We start from the raw sequence: 25,943 nt of genomic DNA on the forward strand, positions 1-25,943 counted from the left end.
TTATTTCTTTTTCTGTCTTTTCCTTGCCACAGCTTTATGCAAGGCCTGCATAATGAGGTCTTTGTTATTTAGGATGTTGTATTCACCCAGCTGAACCAGACGGTCATATACCTTCTCAGTGTATTGAACTGAATATGTTGAATAAGGGGAACAGCAACCATAAAGATCAACTTTGCCATCTTCCATCTCTGACTCTAAGCGCTTCTGACCTAGAAGGCAGGGGTGACAAATCACTGCTGATAGATGGGAGTTACTCTGGTCATTAGCAAGCAAACAAAACAACAGGGAAAGGAGACGTCTCTCCACAGAGAGAGCTCATCATTTAAATTACTCTTGTGAGTTTAAACAAAAATTTTAAAACAAATACTTATTTTTCAAACTAAAAGCTCAGTGCCTTTCTCAGGTGGGTATCAGCTGCTTCACATCATGAGGGGAGAAAAATGGTGATTATTCCTCTTACATGGGTCTACACTGCAGTCTGAGCTCATGTAGATACATCAAAGTCACCTGCAAACTAACTAGTTTCAGGATTGAAACAGCACAGCCACGGCATCGAATCTGACATAGTTAAAAAAGTAACATTAAAAAACAGAGGTTTGCTGTATTAAAATAAGCCAACATTGAAGTTCAAGAGTTGGAGTATTAAATATACCTCCTTCAATAGGCTGGCTGTGATGTCACCCTTTTTTAAACATGTTTGATTACTTACCTGGTGCTTTGTATTTTTGGAAGGTATCATTAATTAGTGGGAAAAACAGCAGTACTGGCGCTCCTGGAGTCTCAGCACCATCAAAGAGGTAACACTCCTTCAGGTTTTTCCTGTCTTCTTCACTCAAGTCCACCCTGGGAAAAAGGATTCCCTGCTCCGAGCAGTACTTGCAGGTCTGGTCCAGAGCCTGGATCAATGAACAGAACACTGCTAAGACTTAAAGAGGGTTTCAGTGCTCAGGATTTCTTTGAGTCCAGTAACAAACAGGACATTTTCCAAGCTATCTGTGTGAAAGCTCTGAAATCCCTATTAGAAAGCACTGCATCATTTTAGAGAAGGTTTTTGTTTTCCTCAAGTTCTTAGCACAAAACAGTTGTATCATATAAGAAGAACAAATGGGAATATGTACAGCCTATAAATGAAGTATTGCATTGCAACATTAAGCTAAAAATGCTAGTGGTTAAAGACTTTTAGTAGGAGCAATATAGAAAGCACGGAAGTGTTAAAAACTTCCAGTTATACAGCTGTTGAAGAAGAAGTAGACACTGCTTCAATTCCTCTCACCTGTATCTGGGATCCTGCACTGTAATTTAAATGCAGAATGACATCCACCTTTCTCTCTGGTTTTAAAAGTGGCATGATGCTTGTATTGATGAAAAATCCCGTATCTATCAGAGACAGGAATTCCTCTGATTGTGTCAGCTGGTTGGGAAACGTGTCTAACACAGTATCTAAAAGGAAAGATTTTTCTTGCTGTAATTGCAACAGTGCAAAACTGGTTAGCCTGTTTTCCACTCTTACACAATGACCACAGAGCCCTAACTGGTTACTGTCTTTGCGGAAGGGAGATTTGCCATATCCCTTTTCTGCTCTCCCAACTCCAGCCACATGCAGTTTTGGACCTGCAGTGGCAACATTCATGCAAGGGGTTTCTCGTGCCTCCCCACTGAGTTCAAACAGAGAAAGGGAGAACCACCATCAGGAGCTGGTGCCCCTGCCTCAGGAGGTGTGTGCCACCAGCAAACCATTGGCATGGCGATAACACCATGCCATGCTACATCCTGGTGTGCCACAGCTGGTTGATCTAATAGTGATTCTGCCCAAACGTGGCCTCTAACCTTGGAGAATGGGTTTAATATCAAACCCGGGGTTTAGTTTTGTTCGGATTGTTTATTCTCTCCCCAGGCAGACAGATCTTCTGTTACCTTTCCACCTGCAGAAGTGCTTGTTCTCCAGGTAGTCATTATGCACTTGGAAGCCCTTTAGGAAGTTGTGCTCCTGGGCTACGCAGAAGCGGTCAGTGAGAGCGCTGCGCAGAGCGCTGCCGAGGGGGCCGGCGGGGGTGAACAGGCGAGTCCTCAGCTCGTGCAGCTTCACTGGTAAGAGGGGTTCCTCCTCTGCACAGGAAAAGACTGATAAATTCTAGCTGCCTAGAGCAAGGCAATCCCCCAAGATGTCAAGGTAAGTAACAAAAATCGGCATTTCCTTTATTTAAAAGGCCGAGGATGAAGAGGCTCGATGAGCACAAGTGACCCAATGAAAAAGAAAACAAAATGCTAGTCTTCCCAGCAAAATACCACTTCCTTACACAGTCCAGACTTGGATAAAACACAAGACCCTGTATCAGGCAGCAACAAAAATCTGCACCAGGCATACACACATTTGTGGAACAGTCTGAATGCAGGCTTTGGAAAAGGCTAACTTTTGTACTTATTTGCATTACAGTAGCTACTACTTAATGTAGTCAAAATCTTTTTGCTTTATTAATAATTTACAGATCAGTCTTATTATTCCTGAACATTTTACTCATCTACCAACATCAGTGTTGAGCCCTTAGTGAGCACATATATCACAGGACTGAAGATTTTTAAATTATCCAATCATGCTCTGCAGCATGTGACTTTGAATCCAATACCTTTCAGAAAGGTAATTGTAGTCTTTGAAGAAAGACTCCAAAAAATGCCAACTGTACTGTGCACATGTCACATACCAGATGGGTGTGATGTTTATCTAACATTAACCCTATCTAACAATAAATACACAGTAAGAAAGATGATTAAAATATGATAATTTACCTATATTGTCAATTTTGTCACGGGTCCACCTGTGCCAGAAATCTTCTGAGGAATGGGACAAATTCCATATGTATAACACATTTAGTGAGAATAAACTACTCCACATGCCTGTAAAAAGAAAGAGCTTTCTAACTCAAATATTCACACATCATGAATCTCAAAACTCTTACCATGAGATGAAATCTGCAAGGTTTATGCTTTTTCTTAGTTTGTTTTAAAAGGATGATGTGTCATTTTTGTTTGGCTGATGGCTTTTAAACCTTATTTTGGTCTTCATTTTTTGTCTTATGATACTTAGGGCTGGATATGTATTTTAACAAATGGAGCAATTTTTGTGAATTAATATGATTTAAGGAACTTGAGTTTTCAAAAGAGAAAAAACCCACCAACCAACCAAAAACCAAGTATCACAAGGCTTGTATAAAAAGAAAGAAGGAAAGTTTGCAAACTGAGGGATTTGATGGGGAATTACATTGATAAAGGTCCAAGTATAACATGATCTTACAACTTCTGCATTTATAAGCTTCCATTTTTGAGAATAAGCCTGTTAACACATGGAGGGATCAGTTTTGACTATGCATTTTTGAGCTTGAGAAACAATTTCTTTGGTTATCCCATAGGGCACAAGTTCCCACTGTTTTTTTGTTCAGGAAGTGCAAATGTATGAACATGCAGCATAGGCTTAGGCTAAAACAGTACAGTGTCTCCCTCACTCTAAGCAAAGTGGCCAGTCGAAGAGAAGTTTGCACTCAAACTAGTCACAAGTTGACAGCTTGTCTCTGTCTGGAGAACACAAATCCATGCTCCACTTCAGTCAGTAGCAAAAATTTTTCTGGATATGAATATCCTATTTTCCACCCAGGCTTACCCAGGCAATGTGGAAATTAGAGCCAATGATGTCTGGCCAAAGTAGACTGAAGCAAGGGGGACCTAGCATGCTCAAACATACCCTGATGCAGTGAAGAATCAACATGAAGGCTCACATTAACTGTCTATAGGAAGCACACAAATTACTGACTACCCACGAGATAGGCAAGAGGCTCTGAAGTTCAACCCTCTGGAGTCACATGAGCAGAACCATGGACTCCCAAGGACCTGAATTTTATTGTTGGACTGGAAGTAATAATATATTTATATTCAAAACTAGTTTTAAAAATGAAAATAACTGTGTGTCTGTCACTTAGAATTTTCTTTTTTACAGTAAACTGAATTCATTATAGTAAGAATTAATTCAGCAATGAGATATTTATCCTCTCTGGTGAAACTGCCCTGCCATTCATGCACTAGTGCTTTATTAGTGCGTAGTTTATATAGCTCACAATTTAAAAAAAAAAAAAAAAAATCATTCAGACATTTTTAAAAGATTACCTTCTAAGAAGCAGATCCGGGATTCAGGGACCTTCTTCATCAACCGACCCATGAAAAACTCACTGCCAAAATCCTCAGCACGAACAAAAGCTCCATATTTCTGCAATCCCACCTCATAAGGGGTGAACTCCACCCATTCTGTGAAAAGGAACACAAAAATGAGAACAATGTTTCACTACAGCCCCTTAACTGTAGATAAAAATGATGTTGCTATCACGGGAACAAAAGGAGTTGAAAATTAAAATAATTTCTTAAGTCTAGTGTTTCAGACCAATAATTATGAGTTATAAGCATGGTACAAAATGAAAACTCATGAACATGAAAGGTCTTTGAAATATTTTTGAGTCTGTTGCATTGACAGTCAAACTTTTTCCTGACCACGAGGACATTATTGAAATACACATCAGCCTGACGTTCTGATCTTTAAATGAGAGGGCTTTTTTTAGACTAAAAAGACTGTCCCAGGATTTACCAGCTTAAATATAAAGACAAATGACCCTCAGAAGTCTCATAATTACCTTTGAAATCCAGAGTGCTATAGCTGTTCTTGACATTGACTGCAGTATAGATAGGCAATGGGTTCTGACCACGATCAATGGCCCGTTGCTGATCAGAGAGTCTATGGTTGTCTTTCTGTGATTCCAGAAATACGGTTACACAGATAAAAATTAGCACAGGAATGTTTTCTCTGCATCTAAGATTGTAGGGCAGAAAAATTTCTGCCAGGCTTAGATTCTGAAATGTTCCTTATTTTTCAAAATTCCTTTAAGTGATCGGTTACTGAAAAATCTGCAAGCATCCAATCTGATGCCAGATTATTTGATTAGGATGAAAATGGAAGAAAACGAAGAGCAGAAAACAATGCTTTTGGTATAAGTCATCTTAACACGTTTATATAAGTACAACATATTTCAAAAGTCAGCAGGTCCACTAGTTAATATCTCTCAGAGGCATTAAGATAATGTCTGTAATCTTGCTATTTCTAAATGAAATACTTGCAGAATAAGCAAAAAAAAAAATCTTAAAATATTTTTTTTTTTTTAAACATTAATCTTGGAGTTTTCTCAGAAGAACATATCCAAAATCTAACAAGCAAGAATGCTGATTTCCACCATGGTTGGATATCTAAAAGATTGCTACCAGATATTTTTGAAACAGCTGTATATTTCCATACACAGCCTCATAACAAATTACTTCTCTCAGAACAAACAGGAAAATATCTTCTCCAGAAATTAATTTTCAGAAAATTGTAAGCCACTGTAAATGCTGCTTTATGATATACTGTACCCCATCATGCAACAAAGATTCCAGGACAAGCCCCCAGAGATCTATAAAAGATGTTTTGCGGCCCTCTCTTTTCCGTTGACACAGCTGCTTTTTGTAATACTTTAAATACTCCAAGGAAAGGGAATTTATTTTGCACTTTGTCATATGTTTTCGAGCCTCGTTGATTTGCTTGTCGAGATCCTTTTGTGACCAGTCAGCATCTCTGTACAAGTTTGACATGGTCCTAGGAAGAAGAAATATACATTGAAGAGAGAAAAAAACACACCAAGGTTTGAAATAGGCAATGGCTATATTTTATGTTTCTGTTTTAATTTCTTGATTTGAAATTAAGTAAAGGTTTCCTGTCTTCAGCTCCCTAAGAAACTATCATGTTCCCTTAGAATTCACAGTTATCATCCCTGTCAAAATGGCTTGAGAAATTCACCGTAAGATATTCTTAGAGTAACACTTGTTTTCATGCTGTTGCAAATTATGTGACTTTCCCCCATGTAAAGACTTTAATCTGCCAATTTTGGAAGAAGATCAAAAAAACTGGGCTACTGAGAAGGTATTATAGGTAGACTACTGCATGTCAGCCCCAGCCTACTTCAGTGCCTCGGTGTCATCAGGAAGACTCCAGACAAGAGCTGCCCAGTCCTACTTACCATGTAGTACCAGATAAGCCGGTCAGGTATGTGGCACAGTCCAAGATATTGAGTTTCTTGAGCCCCCTCAGACTGCCATACAGCGCGGTCAAAGATCTCATCCCTCCTCCCGTAGTCATGATGGCCACCACTGGGGTCTGTGCAACACACGGACAGAAAGGGCTGGCGTCAAGCAGCAGGCTGCAGCTGACTGTGGCAGAGACTTCCTACTGACACCACCACACGTGCCCAGGCACTGACTTCTTTCCTAATTATTCCTGCTGAAACATAAGCTACCACTGATTCCATAAAGAAGAACAGGAGTAAAAGTAATGACAATTTTTGCTTAGATAACTGACAATTGTCTCCAATGTGTTCAACACAGACATTTGGTAAAAAACAACTGAAAATGAGTTATTCAAAAGAGACGGTAAAAGAGAAAAAAAACAGTTTTAAAGGCAGGAATTAAACAGAAACCTTCTAGGTCGAAGAGAGGAGGAAGGATTATCAACAAAGATAACAATCATAGGGTAAAGACTGTGGAAGAAGCCATTTCTATATAAGTAATATCTAGCTGGCTGGCAATAACGGTGTAGCAGGAGAAGAGGTAAACTCAGGATAGCAGCTGCAAAAGACACAAACAGCAGGGTGAGATTAGAGGTATGCGGCAGTACTGGAAGTCTACTTAAGTTTAAAGATGAGGAAGGAACAGAAAAAAAAATAACTGGGAAGAAAAAGAGGTCATATTATGCTGTTATTCCCCCACTACTAAGCTGAATCTACAGACCTCATGGTCCAGCAGATCCTGTTCCAGTTGCAGGACCTTTTTCAGAGCAGGAGCAACATAATTCTGTCTTTTGCGTAGAAAGTCTTGCTCCTGCACACAGAGGTCAAACCCTAAACGCACATCAAGGTGATCTGGGCTGGAGCAGAGATCAGGAAAAAAGAATATTCCATTCTATTATTGGTAGACAAGATCAGAGTTTCAAATATAAGGAAATACTACCACATTTACAGGAGAAGCCATTCCTACGCTCCCAAGCAGACATACAATGATGCATGGAAGAACGACAGAAAAAGTGACCACTACATTTCTAAGCAGTTATCAAAACAAAACCTAAGGAACGACATTCCTGCAAATAATTTCTGAGACATCTGCTGTCTGGATTCTCTCACAACTTAGCCTGCACTGAGAACTATAGTAAAAATTTCTCATGTTTGTCTTGAAGTTGGCAACAAAGTTTACCTAGTTCATGATCAGCAGCACCGGGTGACCAGCTGCACTCTTACAGTGTTAAAAAAAAAGGTTAAAGACTGTGCTGAGCATAACACTGACTAGCACAATCGACTTGTAATATTATTTCTTCTATGTTATGCACCTTTTCATTATTCATGTCATAGTATGGATTACCTACACGTATTGTCAATTTAGCACATCTAGTTTGCTTTCAGCTCATGTGAATTCCATATCACTTGGTCACACAACCTACTGTCCTACTGTGAGCGCCTCTTCCCTGGTAAAGGGCCGAGGGTGAGACAAGTTCAGCTAAGGACTAGTTAGCCTCTAAGAGTGGCCAAGTCTCTTACCAGTCTTCTGCCTTTGCATGTAAATCAAATCTTTTATCCTGAAAAGCAAGAGTGAAAAGAGTGTAAGCATGACAACCTGCTTTAGCACCCCTCCCCTGCAGCCCCAGGAGGAATTTTAGCATGTGCCATCCTAGCAACACAGGTACAAATTGGGAGCTCTAAGTAATCCAGCAGCGTATGTGAATTGTCTGCGGTAGTTTATTGTCAGGTAAGTGGTTCAGTAATTCCTAATGTTTTCTAGTGAATGTAACATCTGAGGGTAACTGCTGTTTACAGAGGAAAGTAATGACAGTGTATACCTTACCCACCTCCGCTAACATCACCTCTCGCAGGCAGGCAGCAGCCACATTGCTGTTCTACACAGCAGCATTTGCTCTTCCCTTTCTGTAGCTTATACACCACAACAGCCATGATCCTTTCATTCTATATGGATTTTTTTAGCCATGAATCTGAAAGTGCTTTTCAAAGCATGGTCAGCATCAGCAAGAGACTGGTGCTACCTCAGTTAGTTCAGGTGACCCACTGGTGCGTGAGAAGGAGAAAAGCAAAGCCTCAAAATTTTGCATGAAGTAAGATCAGGATGGAGTTAAGAATCTCCAGTATTCCCATTCGAAGAGAACAAGACACAACCTGGCCTTATCACCTAAAGACCTACCACTGCTAGCCTGTGGCATCTTTTCCTGCAGACTTTCGTCATCAGAAGGTACCCTGGTAATCATCAGGGGGATGCAGACTTCCACACCCAGGTTTCTCAACCTCTCCACAAAAGAGCAGGCACTCACCTCTGCTAAGATCATGTTTTTTCCACTTGGAAGGGAATGAAGTTCCATGTTTGGGGAGCCTGTATCATACACATGGGAACGCTGAAAAAATACAAATACATCCGAGTTTATATTGTAAGAAATGCTACTATTTTTCCACCATGCAAATTAATGTTACTATTTTATGGTGCATGTTACTTTACATCCCATTATTGTGTTTTATAAAGTCCTATTATAACATACAAAGGAGGGCTGTCGTTTCTTCCCTGGTAGTGTAACATCCAGTGTTGGCTGCTTGTATCTTGCATAGTGGAATTTGGCAGGAGCAGAGAAGCCGAAGAACAGATCAGATCCCAGCATAATGTCTTGGGTGCCCTCGTAAGAGCCTTGCACTTTAAAGGAGAATTCTTTCTCTAAGGAACCAACACAAAAGCAGACACAGAGTAGTTTTCTCATCAAAATTGGAAACAAAGGTTCTTGCAGAGTCTACCACAAGGCTGCTCTCATGTTTTGGATTTGTTGGTTTTTTTTTCCCATTCTTACATTAAGCTAAATGCCCTCACAATATTAGAAGATCTTGATTTAAAAATAGCTGATGGAGAAATAATCTCACTTGATAAAGATTTCTTCTCCTTTTTCTTCTTCTTCTTCTCAACCACCTGAACTTCCAAGCAGCAGATTTTGCGAGACTGTAAGAGACACGAACAATAAAATACTTCATGGTAGGGAATTTTCCAGTCCGAGATTCTGTTTCCTAGTCTAAGCTCCTACTGATGATGATACAAATGCTATACAGGCAATGCACTTTGTCTTGAGGAAAACATTTTCTCTCAACCACAACCTCAATTTCAGATGCTGGCTGAACAGGAGGGGACTCTGAGAAACTGGATGCAGGCAGAGCAAGGCTGGGTGTGCAGCATGGATGAACAGGACTTGAAGAAAGGAGAAGGTGAGGGCAAAGTGAAAAACAGCACTCCCAGGATCCTGACTGAGATGCAGAGGACTGATTTAAGCAAAAATAATGAGGAAGCAAAACTAATAGATGAGTGTATGTCATGCTCAGAACTTCTCTGTGTAAAAAGTGCGGTTATGAATGCAGGAAATGGTGTATGCTTGGGACAGGACAAACCTCGTCACTTTGGAAGTACAGGAATTCAGGAGCAGTGATGTCCAAGGGAGACTTCACTGCTGTACCAGTGTCTCAGACCTAAGCCATTTCCATGCATTGCCTTTGCAACACCAGAGGAATGCTAGCATGGGGGATCTCGAGCCACAGCCTCTCCACAGGTGCCATCCACAAGGATGTGTTGTGAGGCAGATGATGAAGTGGGAAATGGTGGTGTTTCAGTGCTGTCTTTGCTCAATCAAAGGGCACGTTGGCCTGATGACTGTGAGTCAAGTGAAACAAGTGTGGCAACAGGACAAGAAAGGTGACAAAGCACAACACTCACCACTAGTACTCCATTAGTAATGATGGTTTCAGGAGGGCCTGAACTAGGAAATAGAAAGAAAAATACATTTTTAATAACTCAGTATAATTACAGTATAATTCATGAGCCGCACCCTTCTCCTGATTTTCCTCTTGCTTATTTTTAGTTGCATATTGGATTTCAAAAAAAAGTCCCAGGAGACTCATGGTACAAGTTTCCTCATGCTACTCTGTCAAGGCACAATCATCATCCTACCGGCTCATCCAGTCCTGGAGCTCAGCAAAAAATAAAGCAGTGCAGTGATTTTATGCTGAGTCCCAAGATATGGCTGCAGATGATTTCACAGAATTCAGTTTTTTAAAATTGCAGTCTGTCAGAGAATGGGACAGAAAGGACTCTAGACTGGAAACCCAGTGCATTGTCCCATGTTGTGCTCTGCAGGGAGGTGAACCCCCCTCTGCTGATCTCAAAGATGAACACGTAACAAAACAGCAGTATTCTGGTCTTAAATAGTATTTATTATGTTAGGCAAAGAAAAGGTTTTACGGTTTCGTCCCTGTCTGCCTGAAGTTCATGGGAGGTCATCCTGGCATGCACCAATTCGTCACCCAGCTCATAGCACAGATTCCTTGGGAAACCGTGTTCATCATCAGCATCATCAAGGAATGATGCTCTCTGGGCAATTAGACTAGATTATTTCATGCCTCTGAATTGCTGTTTCTTTTTGCTGCAGATAATGTTGCATTTCATGTTTACTCACATATTATCCAATGCAAATCCCACCTCTAGCTCCTCTTGTCTCTGGAAAATAAAGAAAGGAAAATGGTTTTGGCACTGTCTACTGGCAGTTCTCACAATGCAAGTTCTCATTCTCACAATATAGGTACGCATGCACTATTTGTGACTGGCAGAGCATTTAAAATAGAGGCACCCACCACCTCACATCAGTGAGCCTTGAGCCTCAAGATTCTTTATTGATAGTAAGTTTCTGGATGGCTGTAATAGCAGTTTTTAACAAAGAAAGTAGTTGGCTTGCCTGCTTCTGCTGGGACACAAGGGACAGACCCAGGCGGAGATGCTGTCTCATACCGAGTCTGTCAGCAAAGAGAAAGAGGGTCTGCTGAGGGGAGCAGCCAAAGACTTCTGATGTAAGGAGGGGAAACGGTAGCATGCAAAGCAACCACTTTGTTTGGCAATGTGCTGAGGGCATTGGGGCAGAGGTAAATCTGACGTTAAGACCTGGTCTGTGGGGTGGTGGAGAAGGCTATAATCCCTAGGAGGAAGAAAGCACAGGAGAGAGGAAAACAAAGGTGGAGACAAAAGGGATGATGAACAGAGAAGTGAGATCATGCTGTATGTTACTTAGTTTCTCAAATTACCTATTGCATTAATGACATCAAAAAGTTATTAATATAAGACCTAAAAAAATTACAAAGGCCTGAAGAATATGAAGTCTAACTACTGTAGCTTTGCAAATGCAGTAATGAAAGGCTTGGTTATGGCACCTGTAACCACCCAGAGAGTAATGAGCTGGGTTACAACTAGCCAGATGGTTTTATTTTACCAAGGGCTAGTAGAAGTCCACACAGCGGACCTCTGGTATTTTGCAGAAAAAGAAATGGTCAAATAAGGCATTTAAAGATAATGAACTGCAGAGCAGAGTTTGGCTGAATTGTGCGTGACAGATGCACAAGAGACTGGAAAGGAACTGGAAAAGGAGAGGGATGGACAGAACATACTGGGAGGTGGGATGTACGACTTTCAGAGCCATTCATGTTTTGAATGTGGACATTCAAAATAGGAATATTTCTTGTTGCCAAGCTGAGTGGCATGACTTAGACACCTTTTTTAAACACCCATGCCACAGTCCATAATTAGCAACTAGTCTGGTTCAACACTTCATTCTGATCACAAAGTTATTACTTCCCAAGTATTAGGTTAAGTGACAAGTTATGACAAAAAGAATCATAGACTGGAGTGGACACACTCCTCAATTGAGGCAGGCTCAGCAAAGTGACAATTTTGCAGAGATGCCTGAAGTCTGTGAGCTTTTATGGCCAACACCAAAAAACCTTCAGTGTGTCTACAGATCCAGATGTGAACAGGCTTTTCCATGTCAGAGTGAAAACCAACTCCCTTTTATGTGGCTGGGCAGTCCGTACACAAGAAAGAAAAAATGAGAGGTTTTGCGAATAACATTTTAGATAGAAAAGCAGACAAACATGTTTGTGCCAACCTATTCCATTTCTTATTTCAGATCTCACCTGTGAATCGCACTTGAAGTGCATGAAGACTTGCTCTCCCAGGGAAAGTTTGGCTATATCGAAGTACACTGTGAAGAGGTGGTCATCTTGAGTAACCACATCCTTATCATAGAGTGCCAGCTCCAGCACATTCTGGGAAGGGAACGGAAAGACTTTAGAAATGTGTCAGTTTTCATTCAAAGCAGGAGATCCTGGGGACAGCTGTTTAGAGTCAGCTGTGAGGAGTGGGAGGATGTAAAGAAAAAAAGCAGGAAGGGAGGGAGGTGGAGGGGAAATCAACTCCATGTAGGCATCTGCCTTTGAGGAATGAGAGGAAATCACAGACATCTCAAAGATCATATTCTACCCAATGGCTGAGAGAGATACTTGTCTTTCATGGCATGGAAAACCATCATAAGGATATGTGTTATTCTCACACCTTTCTGCATTTTTCCTTGCCTCTTGAGAAACTTACTTATGTCCCCTTTTCAAAAGGATAAAACCTGGCAGTTGCTCCCTAGGTCATGGCTAAAAGGCAAGTCCCAGCTCAGTACCTTGACCTGACTCTGGATCCTGAAGTAGAAGGTTTCATTCCAGACTGGATCTTTGCAATTCTTGATGGTTTTAGTCTGAAATTTGTCAGTTGAAGCAGTTGGCAGCCACAGGCTCACATAGCAATCGGTCTGGCTTACTGTATGTTAAAAAACACAAACACATCTAAAATAAGGATTTGCTCTTGAAGAAAGAATGAATTGAACAACACGAAGCTTTGCTTTCAAAGGGATACACTATGATACATGATAACTTACTTGTACAACATAAACATTACAATTTAGTAAGATGAATGGAGAAAAAGGAAGAGGGACATGATTATTCTCTGAATGAATATCATTAGGAACATAACAAATACATTAAAACCAAAGGGTTTTCTCCTCCTTTTGTCCTAGGCAATCAGTTTAACCCAGGATAAAGTCATTCAGGACAACCACAGCACCCTATATCTGCAAGGGTTAAGGAAACAAAGTGATAGCTTCTATTTTAGCCAGATAGTTCATTTAAATAAAGCCCAAAACATTAAAAAAAATACCTCTTGATTTCTGCATAAGTAAAGCTATAATATTCTATTATATTTCAGTTGCAGGTCATCAGAAGTGAGCCTAGAAAATGTCAAAACTTCTAATGGGGTTTTATCATGAAAGCTGGTACACAGGGAATCAGGGACTAGCTAGTAGCCCATGCAGGTTAAGAGGACTGTATAGAGCACTACAGGTACTTACAGACATCTGCCTGGTGGATATTTCTTGCTCTTATGACTCTTATAGTCAGTAAGTAACACAGAGATGATTCTATCTGCAGGGGAAAAAAAAAAACAACAAAACATTCAAAAGACAGGAAGGAATGCTAAAGGTAGATAGCATATTGAGAAAATAAAAATGATCAAGAGAGAAAAATACTTAAATCATGAACAACTTAGTTGACTTTGTTACATAAATATATTCCAGAAGAAAACACAGGATATCTTTCCACATTTTTTGCTTTCAACAGACTGCAGAGTTTTCTCTGCTCTCTTCGGGGATGCAGAGAAATATGTGCAATAGGTACCACTGTGACCTTATAGAGTTCCCATTGCACAGAACAGGGCGATGTGACTATGAAATGGCCAATACATTTATTTTCCTACTAATATCTAAATCAAGTACTAAACGGAAAGACTTCTCTACTTTTATAGCATGATATGTGGACTTGTATTATAGAGAATTTATTTGCTTTCTAACTAAGATCTAGCTGCACAAAGTGGTAAGGTTCAAACTCTGCTTGGGAGATTTACTTGTTAAATTTTCAAGATAGAAAACGAAAAGCTGTCTTAGGCTTTTTCCAAGTGATAAAATCGTCATTGTGGGAATCACTTCCCAAGCAGTCATCACACATGTTCAGTCTCCTGGGCTATGGGATATTATTTTCTCATATTCCTGCTCTTTTAAATGTACAGTACTCCCCAGAATTAAATGTTGACCTCTGATCCCTACGCTGCTTTTAAAGTCAGAGATCGCTGCTATGCCCTTTCACCATGCTACTCACTATGCATGTGATTTTCATTTACAGGGTCATAACTGCCCCTCTTGAGCTGAGCTCACCTCTAACTTTTTCTTCTGAGAAGTTTTTTACTAGTTTTGAACCATGTAAACTCTTTGTGTCCAGAGTTTCTTTGCACTGCTTTGCATAAGAAGTGAAAACAGTGGTTTACACCTGATGAGAAACTCTTATTTGTTCCCTTTGGCTTCCCTCTCTCATACTAGCGCATGTCTCCAACATTAAGGCCTCATGCTTGACTTCTTAGCTGCTCATATTGTTCTGGTCTCATGTTGGAGTCCAAGCATATCCCTTCTCCTTTTAGCATAAAATAACGAAATAAATACCATTGATCTCAATTTCCACCTAACCTTTTATTACTCCAGTCACGGAAAGGGGGAAAAGGCACAAGATGTTGGAATATAAATCAGGAGGAAAATTTTGCTCCAAAAGTTCTAAAATGCAAAAGGCATTTAGTGCAAGTATAGGGCCACAAACAGGTAGTGACACCACCTGCTCATTCCACCTACACTGCAGAAGGACTATAAAAAGACCATTGCCAGTCCTGAAGTGGCATTAGATGACAGTGACCTCATTAGTCCCACTGAGAAGAATGTGTGACACAGGTACCGTGGGAAAGGAGAGCAGGGCTTTTGCTCTAGTTGGTCTGTCTGAGCAAGGCAATTTGATATGTGCCATGCTTACCGTCTGTAAAAAGTGAAGTGATCAGTATTCATGGGCTCAATGGAATATATGTCCACGTGTGATGGCTCTCATAACATTTAACCTGAGTGTATTAATGCATGCAGCCGGGGATAATGAATATACGTTGTTGAGATTGGGGACAGTTAGCAAGTAGGCTAATGAAGAAACAGGTAACATTAGCCACCAGGTAACCAAAGCACCCCATTCTAGGAAAAGGCATCAACGACATTTGTGCCTGTTTGGCTGCACAGCAGGTGACCACATGTGCAAACCAAGGATGTCAAAGCACTGCTGAGAGTCCAAAGAATAGCTGTGGATAAGACCATCAAAGGCACTTCTATGCGTGTCTAAAACCCAACTCCTAAGACACAGAAATGAGGCAGGTATGGGTGGAAAGTGTTCAGTAATTACAGAGCCAGTAACTGGTGCTGCCAGTGGCTGGCTTTGGAGAAGGATCTTTCCTGGAAGGGTTCAACTGAGTTTCAGGGATTGGGTCTCCTGGAACCACCTTTGTGGTTTGTGATGACCCCAAAGCACCAGGGAGGGAGTGCAGATTAACGAAGTACTCAGGCATGTGGATGTGCCCTGTCATAACCAGCAGGCTTTGGCTTAGACATCACAGAGGTATAAAGCAAATGGCCAAAATACCGTCAGCTGTGTGAGTTTTGCCTAAAAAAATTTGTGAGGTCTGGTTTGTTCTTCTGAACCTGCCATGATCCCTGCAGCGTAGAGCTGCATTTTAGAGAATATTTTCTCATCTTTGGGCATTGTATTCAACCAATGAACAGAAAGGTTTGGCTATTCCTTAGAGTGTAAGCACAACACTTGTTGCTCAGCAGCTTAACTCAGCTCAAAACAGAACAAGGTAGAGAACCTAATTATTACCAAATGGCCTCAAACTAGAGATAACAAGGTTAAAAAATCTTTTTGGCACATCTGATCCTCTCATTTCCTAAACAAAAGATTTCCTATAATGTGTCTGAAGTCTTCTGGAGAAGTATTAGTTTTTTGTAGAAACCAAAATAAGGATTAATCCAGGAAATCAGGTGTTGAAAATCCACTTCAAGATTGTGCCATATTCTTTGTGGAAGTAAATGGCACAATTTCACATCTACACTGACAGTAAATTTGCCCTTGTACTTTAGCAAGACATATGCAGCAGAAAGCCTATTCAAACCCATCCTTTTAAAGATACTCGTCTTTTTAAAACAGGATTCATTTCCCACGTGCCAAGAATAAAAAAACAGCACTAGGACTTTAACATGAAGCAAGACTGCGTAAGTGATCAAAATGATAAGTGGGACGGTGTTTCACAGAGGGAGCTGGATGGGTTATGGCAACTAATTAGACTGTTTGGCAGATGCTGAACCCTATCTGTTCTCACCCAAGCTCCACCCAACAGGAAAGTCTCTTTTACAGTTTTCTTTTGAAGTTGTTGTGTGCAGTACCTTTGTAACAGGAGTCCACTGTTCCCTGTCAGGATCCAGCTGCATAATTCCTTCTCCTAGCCAAGTTTGAGTGATGGTCTCCTGCAACAAGAAGGGCCAACGTTACCCCTGGAAAAAACATCCTGTCTCTTAAAAGCAATCCTCATTAGGAACTGAGAACTGCAGGAGAGGAGTGAAGGGGAGCCCCTGGTCAGTGCCGGCCACAGAGCCTTGGCGGGTACAGGTGTCTCCTGCTGTGCTCAGTGCCACTGCCTGCGCCAGGCTTGCCCCAGTAAGCCTGAGCAGAGGCATAGCAGCCAGGGAAGGTCCACCCTTCGCATGACACACAGGGAGGGATGGCAGATCCTGTCCTGGCTGTTAAAGGAACAGCAATGATGTCTCCTGTAAACACACCCTGCCACTTGAAGAACATCTCCATGCTATTTAATACTTATTCTAAGGTTACATACATCACATCTCTAAAAGAAAGAAAAAACCCTAAATATACAAAATGCTCCCTTTTTAAATAAACTTTTACTTCCCAAGCAGTGTTCGCTTCCTTCCTACAGCTTGCTATAATTTTTAAAATATCAGTAATGAGTTCCTGAAGCACTGACTTTCTTCACCCCATGCAGAGCCATTTATAGCCAATGGTAGGTAAGAAAGCAGTACCACCATTGCACTATGTGCAGCATAAATAAACAGCTCAGATCCCAGATGCCTTGCTTTGCTCTGCACCCTTCTTACCTGAGATGAAACGCCATCTTGCTCCATTGTGGTCACTGTCACATACACGTCCAGTGTTATCTCTGGCAATGCAATTTCACATCTCCTAACTTTCACAGACACTGATAGTTAAAATGTCTTATACGCAGGTGAGCAGCTATTTATAAACTGACTCAGAGCCCCACCTCTCCCTGATTTCTTAAACCGAGTTATTCCCCTCCCATTTTCTTACGCTAGGAAGCTGAATCCTGTGGTCGAATAATTAGGAAAAAATACCTTTGCCTGTACAGTAGGTGGAAGTATGCTATTTGAGTCACTTTGCCCAATACTGGCCAATGGAAGCTTTATAACTCATGGTAAGAGAAGGATGTCATTTTATCTGAGTACTGAACTATCCACTTAGCAAGACCTTAAAGCTTACAGAAATACATCCTCTGCAACAAGATGCATCAACAGCACATTAATTGGATTTAGGTTATCTGTGGCAGTAAGCAGATGGGATGAAACAGCTAATGAAAGAAAAAGAGGGACAACACCATTGCTCTCAGACTAAACCAGTTCTTGCAGCAGTTTAAGGGTTCCTGCACCACATGTCCCTGCAATCCCAGGTCTAGGTGTGCAGAGTAGACACACTCATATGGTGGTTTATATCTACTCAGCCTTCATCCAGCAGGCTTGGGTCTCTTTTCAAGTCATTGTATTCTTTGTCCCTTCTTTCCTATGGCTTGTTACTATTTGTTTAGACGAAGAATCCTGAAGCAAAGACTTTCTTTAGTTTAGCTCCACCCCCTGTAAATACTTCTGTTCCGCTTTCCAGCTCAGACTGACTCTAGCTACAATCCAGCTGCATTTAAGTGCCCGTGACTGACACAATGAACCCTGCCAGCCAGAGGCAAAGCTCAGCACCAACTGCTCACTGCCCTCTGCACCGTGCCCGTCACACCTGTGAAGCCACCACCATGGCAGGACACCTGCACCTGCCCCTGTGAGCACTGAGCTGACCCATGCACCATTGAAACCAGCATGGCTCCCAGCCCACTGCAACACGGCAGCCAAAGACATGTATCCTCATCAGGTCATAACAGGTCGAAATCTGGGAGGGAAGGGAAACCCTTGGCTTCCCTGCTCTCCTCGTATATTGCCTATGACCAAAAAGCCACCCATTCCCTGAATGTTCTTGAGATTACTGGTTAAATGTTGCTACCAGTCAGCACAGTTCCCCTGTGCAAATTCCCATGCAAAATAATACCAAGTCATCACGATCGACTTGGTAGAATAAATTTTTGCCATAGGCTATGTTATTTCACAACACCACGAAGAGTTGTGACTACACACATGACATGTTTCCTCCATATGCCAGCTGCAATGATGTAGCTTGATGAAATGCATTTTTCATTAGGTCACAGAAAACAACATTGGCATCTTTCAGTCATAGTCAAAGGCAGTGCTTTATTACGACATCTCCTTGGAGCACCCAGCTATAAACCAGACTGTCCACCCGGACTGGGGCTCTGAGACTGTTGCTCCCACAGTGACAGTGGCCAAAAAGCTCTCATTTTCACAAATAACATTTGCAAGCCACATCAGAGACAGCCCTTGAGGGAGAGGGGGACCATGGCTCGCTTTGTACCCCTGCAATCTGTCTCTGAGACATTCCTTTATTCACAAAGCTCACAGCAAGTATTTGGTATGCTCTTTGCAGAGATAACAACAGTTTTGTTTTTCTGAAACAAGGAACACACTGTTAACCTGGAGCATATTACTGAAATGCCTGAATATGTGGAGCAAGGCAGAATTTTAATTTTGTAAACAAGCCTTTATTGTCCAGTTGTATTGTATACATGAAATATTTGCATGTAAATAACATTTCTTCAGAGCTAGAGGTGGAACAGTTTTATGGCCAAAAACTGTGTTTATTTTTTCACACCAGGGATTTCAGATACACAGACCACGTAGCACCATATTTCTGATTATAACGAGTGAAGCTACCATAGAACAAAAAAAACCCAGCAGAAAATTGCATATTTGTTCAAAACCTAAACAGTTTCAAATGTTAATATTTATGTTCTGATCTTTAGGCTTGCAACATCAGGCTACAGTTGCACAAAACAGTGAGGTTTGGTTTGACATCATAAATGACAAAAGTGTTGGCAAAAGTAATTGTGAACCAATTTGTAAAGATAATTTGTCATTGCTTCTTGCCAAAATTAAAATCCTCAGAGTGGCATTTTGCACCAAGCCAAACATGTTATTTGACTGTAAATGAAACCTGTTATTTTCAGGTTGAGTTCCCTGGGCTGACGAGGTAGGCGGTCTATTAAAAAGAAGCTGTGTTTCAAAACAAAGAAGTTTTGTAAAATTAACATGAAATGTTTCAACTTACCCAAGCATTTTCCCTGGTTTATTTTAGCCCCAGATTATGACATTTAGTTGATAGATCTTTTTCACTGAATAGACTTTGTTCAAAATTTTCCCTGTTGTCATTAGGACACAAAAAAATTATTAATAAAAAAGTATACTTTCAATTTGACTTGCTCCTGGAATGTGAAATTTATTCTGGATTTATAATTTTTACAGCTCACCCTCAGCACTTTCAAAAGTTCAGAAAAGACACTTTCCATAAAAGGGAAAATGAAGAAAGTTTAAAATGCAAACCGACAACAAATATTATTGGTGGTTTTGTGCTAGATGCCATGGAGGGTCTGTTCAGATTGTTTTGAGATGGTCTTAGTTGTTGCAGACTACTAACTCACTCCTGCTTATCTGCATAATTTGTTCAGGCAGAACTAAACAAATAAGCTTTTCTGTTGAAGATCATATGTCCTAAACTGTTTAAACAAATTGCATTTAGTAAAACAACAAAGTTTTTGTTGTGTAGTGGAAGTAAAATATTCTCATTCTAAGAACTTTTTAATTTAAGAAAGGAAGTTTAATATGAGAAGTAATTCAACTGGGAAAAAAAAAAAAATCCAGGGTGTTTTAGTTTGAAAGCTTCAAAATAAAATGTTAACTTTCTTGCATACTGTTTTAACACAAAACAATCAAAACGGACATAAGTTCACAGGAAATTTTGATGTGTCCAAATTACACGTTTCACTTTAAAAATATCTTTACGTGAAATACCTTATGCCACTTCCTCCTAAGTTGCTCCTTCCCATCTACATATGAATCATTCACACCCCAAGAGAGCCCAGGAGGTGGACATAATTCATGGGGCTGGCTGTGTGCACACATTTGTCCCTCTTACATTTCCAGCCTCTGCAGCTGCTCTTCAGGGCATTTGCAAACCAGAATTGATCCAGGGATGCAATGCCAGCTTCCAGTCGTGTCTCAGATATTCTTCATATTCCAGGGTTGGATGCACCTTGTGTTCCACAAAGAAGAATTGTGGGGAGCAGAAGTTTATACCCTCTTCTTATGGCCTGTAGGTGTGTTGGCTGGGTTGTAGTACTGTAGCACTGTGGTAGTAAGAAATTATTTTCCTATATGTCATACATTATAATAAGAGGCTTAAAATAGCACTATTTTAAAAATCTAACAAGGATTTTAGGTAAAGACTGTTTTACAGACAACCTTAATTTAGGGAACCAAGCATATGTAAAAATGTCCCAGGCTATGTCTTTGCCTGTAGAGGCGACTTCTTGGGAATGGAGAAGAAAAAACAACAACAAACCACTGAGCCACCTGGGGTAGTTTCTTTCTGTAGTGCAGAACGGCCAGTGTTCAAAAAGTTATGTCTCTTCTGTGTCCTAGAGTATGAAAAACTCCTCTGAGAAGATAGGGGCAGTTGGAGGGGTGATTAGCACATGTTTTGCCTTCTCCTTTGCATCGCTATCTGCAATGCCTGCATAATCATCTGTGAGTTGTTCAGAATGTTGTATTCGCTGAGGTTCAGCAGCCGGCGGTAGTTCTCATCGGTATATCTAACTGAGAACATGCAGTAGGGGGAAAAGCGACTGGTCAAATCAAGTTGTCCTCCCTCCATCTCTGAGCAACACCGCTTGACACCTGGAGAGAAAGAGAAGTTGCTGCTGTGACATGGCGTTTATCTCAATCAGTGATGAGCTGTCCACAGCAGCCCAAAGAGGGAGACTTTTCTCTGGAAGAAAATTCACAGGGTTTAAATGTATGAATAATGCAGATTATGTATCTCCACCTCTAGTCAAGAGAACGTCATGTGCCTCAAGCGATGAGGGCAGACAGAGAAGTGAGGGATTGCGATGTAATGGTCACCTACAGCTTACTCATTAACATCTGCCTCATTAAAGCCACGGATCAGTCAATGGTGTCAGCCTGAAAGGACACTCCAATAGCCACTGCCAACGCACTGCAGGTCCCATCCTGAGCAACTGGGACCTCTACAAACCCCAGCTGAGGGAAGGGAGTTGATAGTAACAAATTAGAATTTAAGTGAGAAAGAAGTGAAATAGATAGTAACATAATAGAATTTAAGAGAGAAGAAAGAGAAATAGAAACATACAGAAACTTAAAAGTTCCTGTAATCCTGAATGCAGTCTTAGGGGACTTGCCACCAGGATCCATCTCTGCCTTTCCATTTTTTCTGTCTCCCAAATTCCACAAAAGCAGAATTTAGACTACCAAGGAGCAAAGCAAATCCTAATAACTGACAGTAAAGAAGAGGAATACACAGCAGGTGGCCTGGTAGAAAAAGAATGACAGGCCCCAAGCACAGCAGAGTGAGCAAAATGACCCCTGGGCTGATGCTATACCAAAAGGAGACACACTGATCTTGACATTGCAGACTTCAGCCTGAAAGTCAGGTTCTTGCTCCCCCACCATTCATACATGACACTATGCCTTCTCAAGTGTAGAATGAAATCCCTGGAATACAGATAATATAGGAAGAGAAGAATAATCTGAGCATGCTGTACTTTTCCCAGGAAAAAAATCTTTCACTATTAGCTAGCAACACTTTATGTTACAATTGGGAGAGAGATGAAGGTAAATGCCATCCAGAAGACAAGAGCTGTGTCTGTCCTCTAAGGGTCACAAGGATGACATGTATGAACATAGTTTTGGCAGGGGTGGGGAAAACAAGTTTAATTAGCTAAAGTGCTCCCCTGTGAACCCAGCCAGCAAGGATAGCCAGCAGAAGAGAAAAAGGGTCTGTCTGAGTCAGGGAAGCAGGTCTTTTGTTTAATGCTTTGCCACTACTTGTCACTTACCAGGCGCCTTGTACTCTCGGAAGGTATCATTCACAAGGGGAAGAAAAATCACAATCGGACATCCTGGCAAATCTGAATCATGGAAGAGGTAGCACTCCTTCAGATTTTTCTTATCTTCATCAGTCAGAGAAATTTTAGGGAATGGGATTTTCTGCTCTGAGTAGTATTTGTACGCCTTATCTAGAGTCTGGAGTATCACAGAAATGGTCAGCATTGGAATTCAACTTCGTTGTCTTAAAGCCCCCAAATTGTTATCTAGTATTAAGGTTTAGTGACTCAGATCCATAGGGTGGGTTCCTTCTTATCAAGGGTTACTCCACACATAATTATCACACAGGGTAACCAGAATGCTAATCATAAACTGTAAACATAATTTTAGAGTTAGAGAATTAATCCAGAAAACTGCTTTTTAAAAAAATTTAAGCAATTTGCAGAAGTTTAGGGTAAAGCATGTGTTTGTAGTAAATGAAAGAGCCTGTGTTTAATATATTGTATAGAATTAATTAGGAAATAAAACCATTGCAAGAAAATGTTTAAGGTATATTATTAAGTGCTTGGAAGCCAGGAGGTAAGAAAGTTAAGTTTGAATGTGCAATTATGTCTCTGCATGTGCAGACTTTATGGCACAGTGTTAACTGAGGCTGATATTTTACTGAGGAAGTCTGAAGTACTAGGCTATACTGTAGGTTTCCCCTGAAATGTTTAATAAAATACCATGTCCTACTTTGTACTCTGCTCCGTCTAATAGTGGACACTATCAAACAGAAAGCAGTTTCTACAAAAGTGCTTAAAACTGCAACAACCTTTCTTCATAAAATTAATCTAGACAATGTATGAGGTTGAAAAGAAACTTCATTACACGTATGTCTCATGCATAGTATGGCTTATTAACAGTAGCACAGCTGTTCTCATTCACAAAAAGTAATTCCACTTAAGTGGGTCAAGATGCTTAATAGCAAGTTTCTAGCTAACCTCAGTTTCTGTGATGTAAAGAACCAAACTTCTTATGGGCAAGGCCTTATAGACAGCTAACTAACTTTATCTCCATGAAACTGGAGTTTCTGCAGGAAGATGCTTGTCGTTGAATTTTCCTAGTAGCATCTTATTTGTTAGATCAGAAATGATCTGCCTCTGACTGTCCACTTAACCCCTTTTATATTCTAACTTAAGTCAGGAGAAATTGCTTCCTCATCTTTATGCATATTCCTGTGTGGGATCTGGAAACATGTTTGAACCAGCATAAAGCAGAAGAGGCTCTTCCCATCATTCTGGAAGAGACCATGCTGATGTCCTCTTGAATAATTCAACATTTCATAAACCAGCAAGAGAGCTTCCAGGAGTGGCAGAGAGAAATAGCAACAATATTAACTAGCAGTTTTAGGCACCACAGGCTAGACAAAAGGAGGGACAACGCATGGTAACAAGATCATCCTCACCGATGTATGTGATCCAGTAGTATAACTTAAATATATGATGACATCCACTTTCCTCTGAGGCCTTAAAAGTGGTGGACTGCTGGTATTGATGAAAAATCCAGCGTCTATCATGCCCAGGTGATCAGCATTTTGCATCAGCTCATTGGGACGCGAGTCTAACACAGTGTCTAAAAAAAGAAATTATTTCTTGGAATAAGAAATGATATGTAGGCATTCTGACTGGAAAAAAGAAATGCAACGTGGAACTGGCCGTTCCAGAGGCCTGGTTTAATTTAATTGTCACACTACTGGATTGCAAATAGGCGTGGGAGGGACTGCAAAACACCACCTAAATTCTTGTTCTGAAAAATCTTCTATTTTGAGATTGCAGGCAATATATTCCAGTAACTTGTCATACTCATTAGTGACAGTAAACAACTTCTAATACTTAACCTAAATCTGCCTTGCTTCATTTCAGTCCCTGTTTCATCTTTTATCCATCACTGATTTGGAGAACAAGATATTCCCCTAGCGTTTTACATTCAGATTTATGCCCCACTCCCTCGGTCCCCTCTTCTTTGGACTACAAAGCTCCATTCTTTTCCAGTTTTCTCTCCTATGTCATATTTTCCGGGATATTCCAGTTGCTTCTGAAGTCTTTTGGCGCAGTCTTGCCAAATTAAGCTTTCTTCCTTGTTCACTCTGCTCTTTCCCACTTTAAATTCAGTTCTGTTGGCTACAAGTCTACCTTCTTGGTCTGAACCACAGAGATATCAGCTAAAGCACATAAACACATGTTTATATTTAAAAAAACTGTCTTAAATACCTGGCAGCACTGAAGTCTTAGTCTCGTCTCTCCATTCAGAGAAGAGATGATCTTTCAGGAGATTTTTTTTTCCCCTGCCAAGCCTGACAAGGTTTTTTCCTAAATTCCCCACTCCAAAACCCCCTGAAAATGATGCTTATTAAATCTTGGTGCCCCTTACCTTTCCATTGAGAGAAGTGCTCATTCTCCAGGTAGTTGTTATGCAGCTGGTAGCCCTTCAGGAAATTGTGGTGCTGGGCGACAGAGAAGCGGTCAGTCAATGCTCCCCGAAGGGCACTGGACAGGGGGCCAGGAGGAGTGTACATTCGAGTCCTCAGCTCGTGGGGTCTTGTAGGCAACACGGGGTCTTCATCTAAAGGAGGGGAGAAAAATTGGTGAACTGTTTGCTAACTGATGTTCATTTCTGGTTGTCCTGGTGTGTAGGAGACCTCAGGGGTTGTTCTGGGATGATTTACTAAACACAAAAACTATTCTGAAGGGGAGGAGTGGCTGCTGGACAAAGCTCTGCTGATGGTCTTAAACTCTGGCCTGAAGACAGTTCATCAGAAGCAGTCTAGTCCTAGAAAAGGGACACCTTCAGGGAACTAAGCAATTCAGAAAATGTCCTCTCAGAAAGTAAGTTACATACCCTCACAGGAAAATGGCATGAAACAGAGGCAAGGATGGAGTAAATGGGGCTGAAGCATATGCTCCCACTCAGCCAGATGGGCTACAACTGGGCACCACAAGGTCTGTTGCAACCGTGGCAGCTTCTACCTGATAATCATCCATGGCTACATGAACAGATGCTTGATCAGTAGAATGAGAGCACCCTGGGACAACCTGAGGCATACATTTATATTTAGAAACTACAAGTAGTTTTCAGGGTGGCTACATGGCAGCACATGTTGGTGAAAAGTAGAAACGGCACAAGGTGTGGTTTCCTGAATTCACAACCTGCTTTGCCAGACCAAGTGGTTGATGGTGCAGCAGGAGAGACTTGGTGGTTTCCGTGATTGCACAGATGTATTTCTTTATTTTCAGGATGTCTGTAATTATAGTTACTATCGTATTAAATGATTTAGCAATGAAACCACGGTTTCTATATTGCTTCAGAAAATACCCTCTGGGCATCATTTATCTTTGTGCCGGAATGAATCCAATGCAGTAATTGCTGTACTGAGTAATAAAATAAAACCCCAGGAAATATTGATTAACCAATTGATATTCAGGTTTATTCTCTGCACAGGCAGTAAAAATAACTTTATTCTCTGCCAGTGGTTCTTGGTTCTGTATGGCTGAGTGAGAACGGGCAATGCCAAAACACTTCCTGAGAAATGTGTGACCCCTCTAAAACTTCCTCTTAAAGACATAGGTTTTAATCCACAGGGGTTTAGTAAGTCTAGTAATTACAGCAGCATTTCCCTGATTACCCTCTTCCTCTTAGTCTTTACAGAGGGAGGGAAGTTGATATCTTAGGAGGATTCTATGGCTTCAGTGTAGTTGACATGATGCCAAAAGGCATC

At 40.9% G+C, this 25,943-nt stretch overlaps 2 protein-coding genes across 2 annotated transcripts in view; both read right to left on the minus strand.

The window, feature by feature from the left end:
- Nucleotides 1-17,059, minus strand: LOC141961821 (cytosolic phospholipase A2 epsilon-like). Its single transcript, XM_074909158.1, has 21 exons — nt 17,033-17,059; nt 16,307-16,387; nt 13,361-13,433; nt 12,638-12,774; nt 12,105-12,236; nt 10,601-10,641; nt 9,862-9,904; nt 9,024-9,099; nt 8,654-8,823; nt 8,432-8,512; nt 7,650-7,687; nt 6,850-6,985; nt 6,084-6,220; nt 5,440-5,662; nt 4,671-4,785; nt 4,153-4,290; nt 2,785-2,892; nt 1,915-2,106; nt 1,274-1,440; nt 710-896; nt 1-209 (listed from the first exon to the last, which is right to left on the minus strand). Exons 1-21 carry the CDS (start codon nt 17,057-17,059, stop codon nt 1-3), a joined length of 2,511 nt encoding a protein of 836 aa, XP_074765259.1.
- A 3,751-nt stretch (nt 17,060-20,810) lies between these two features.
- LOC141962052 (cytosolic phospholipase A2 epsilon-like) overlaps nt 20,811-25,943 on the minus strand; it is a 34,649-nt gene continuing 29,516 nt past the window's right edge. The window contains exons 18-21 of the mRNA XM_074909579.1: nt 24,599-24,790; nt 23,634-23,800; nt 22,198-22,384; nt 20,811-21,019 (exon numbers count right to left, since the gene is read on the minus strand). Coding sequence (XP_074765680.1) covers nt 20,811-21,019; nt 22,198-22,384; nt 23,634-23,800; nt 24,599-24,790 — 755 coding nt within the window. The remainder of the gene's footprint in view (nt 21,020-22,197; nt 22,385-23,633; nt 23,801-24,598; nt 24,791-25,943) is intronic.

Source organism: Athene noctua, chromosome 6 (genome assembly GCF_965140245.1).
Source record: "Athene noctua chromosome 6, bAthNoc1.hap1.1, whole genome shotgun sequence".
Classification (NCBI taxonomy): Eukaryota; Metazoa; Chordata; class Aves; order Strigiformes; family Strigidae; genus Athene; species Athene noctua.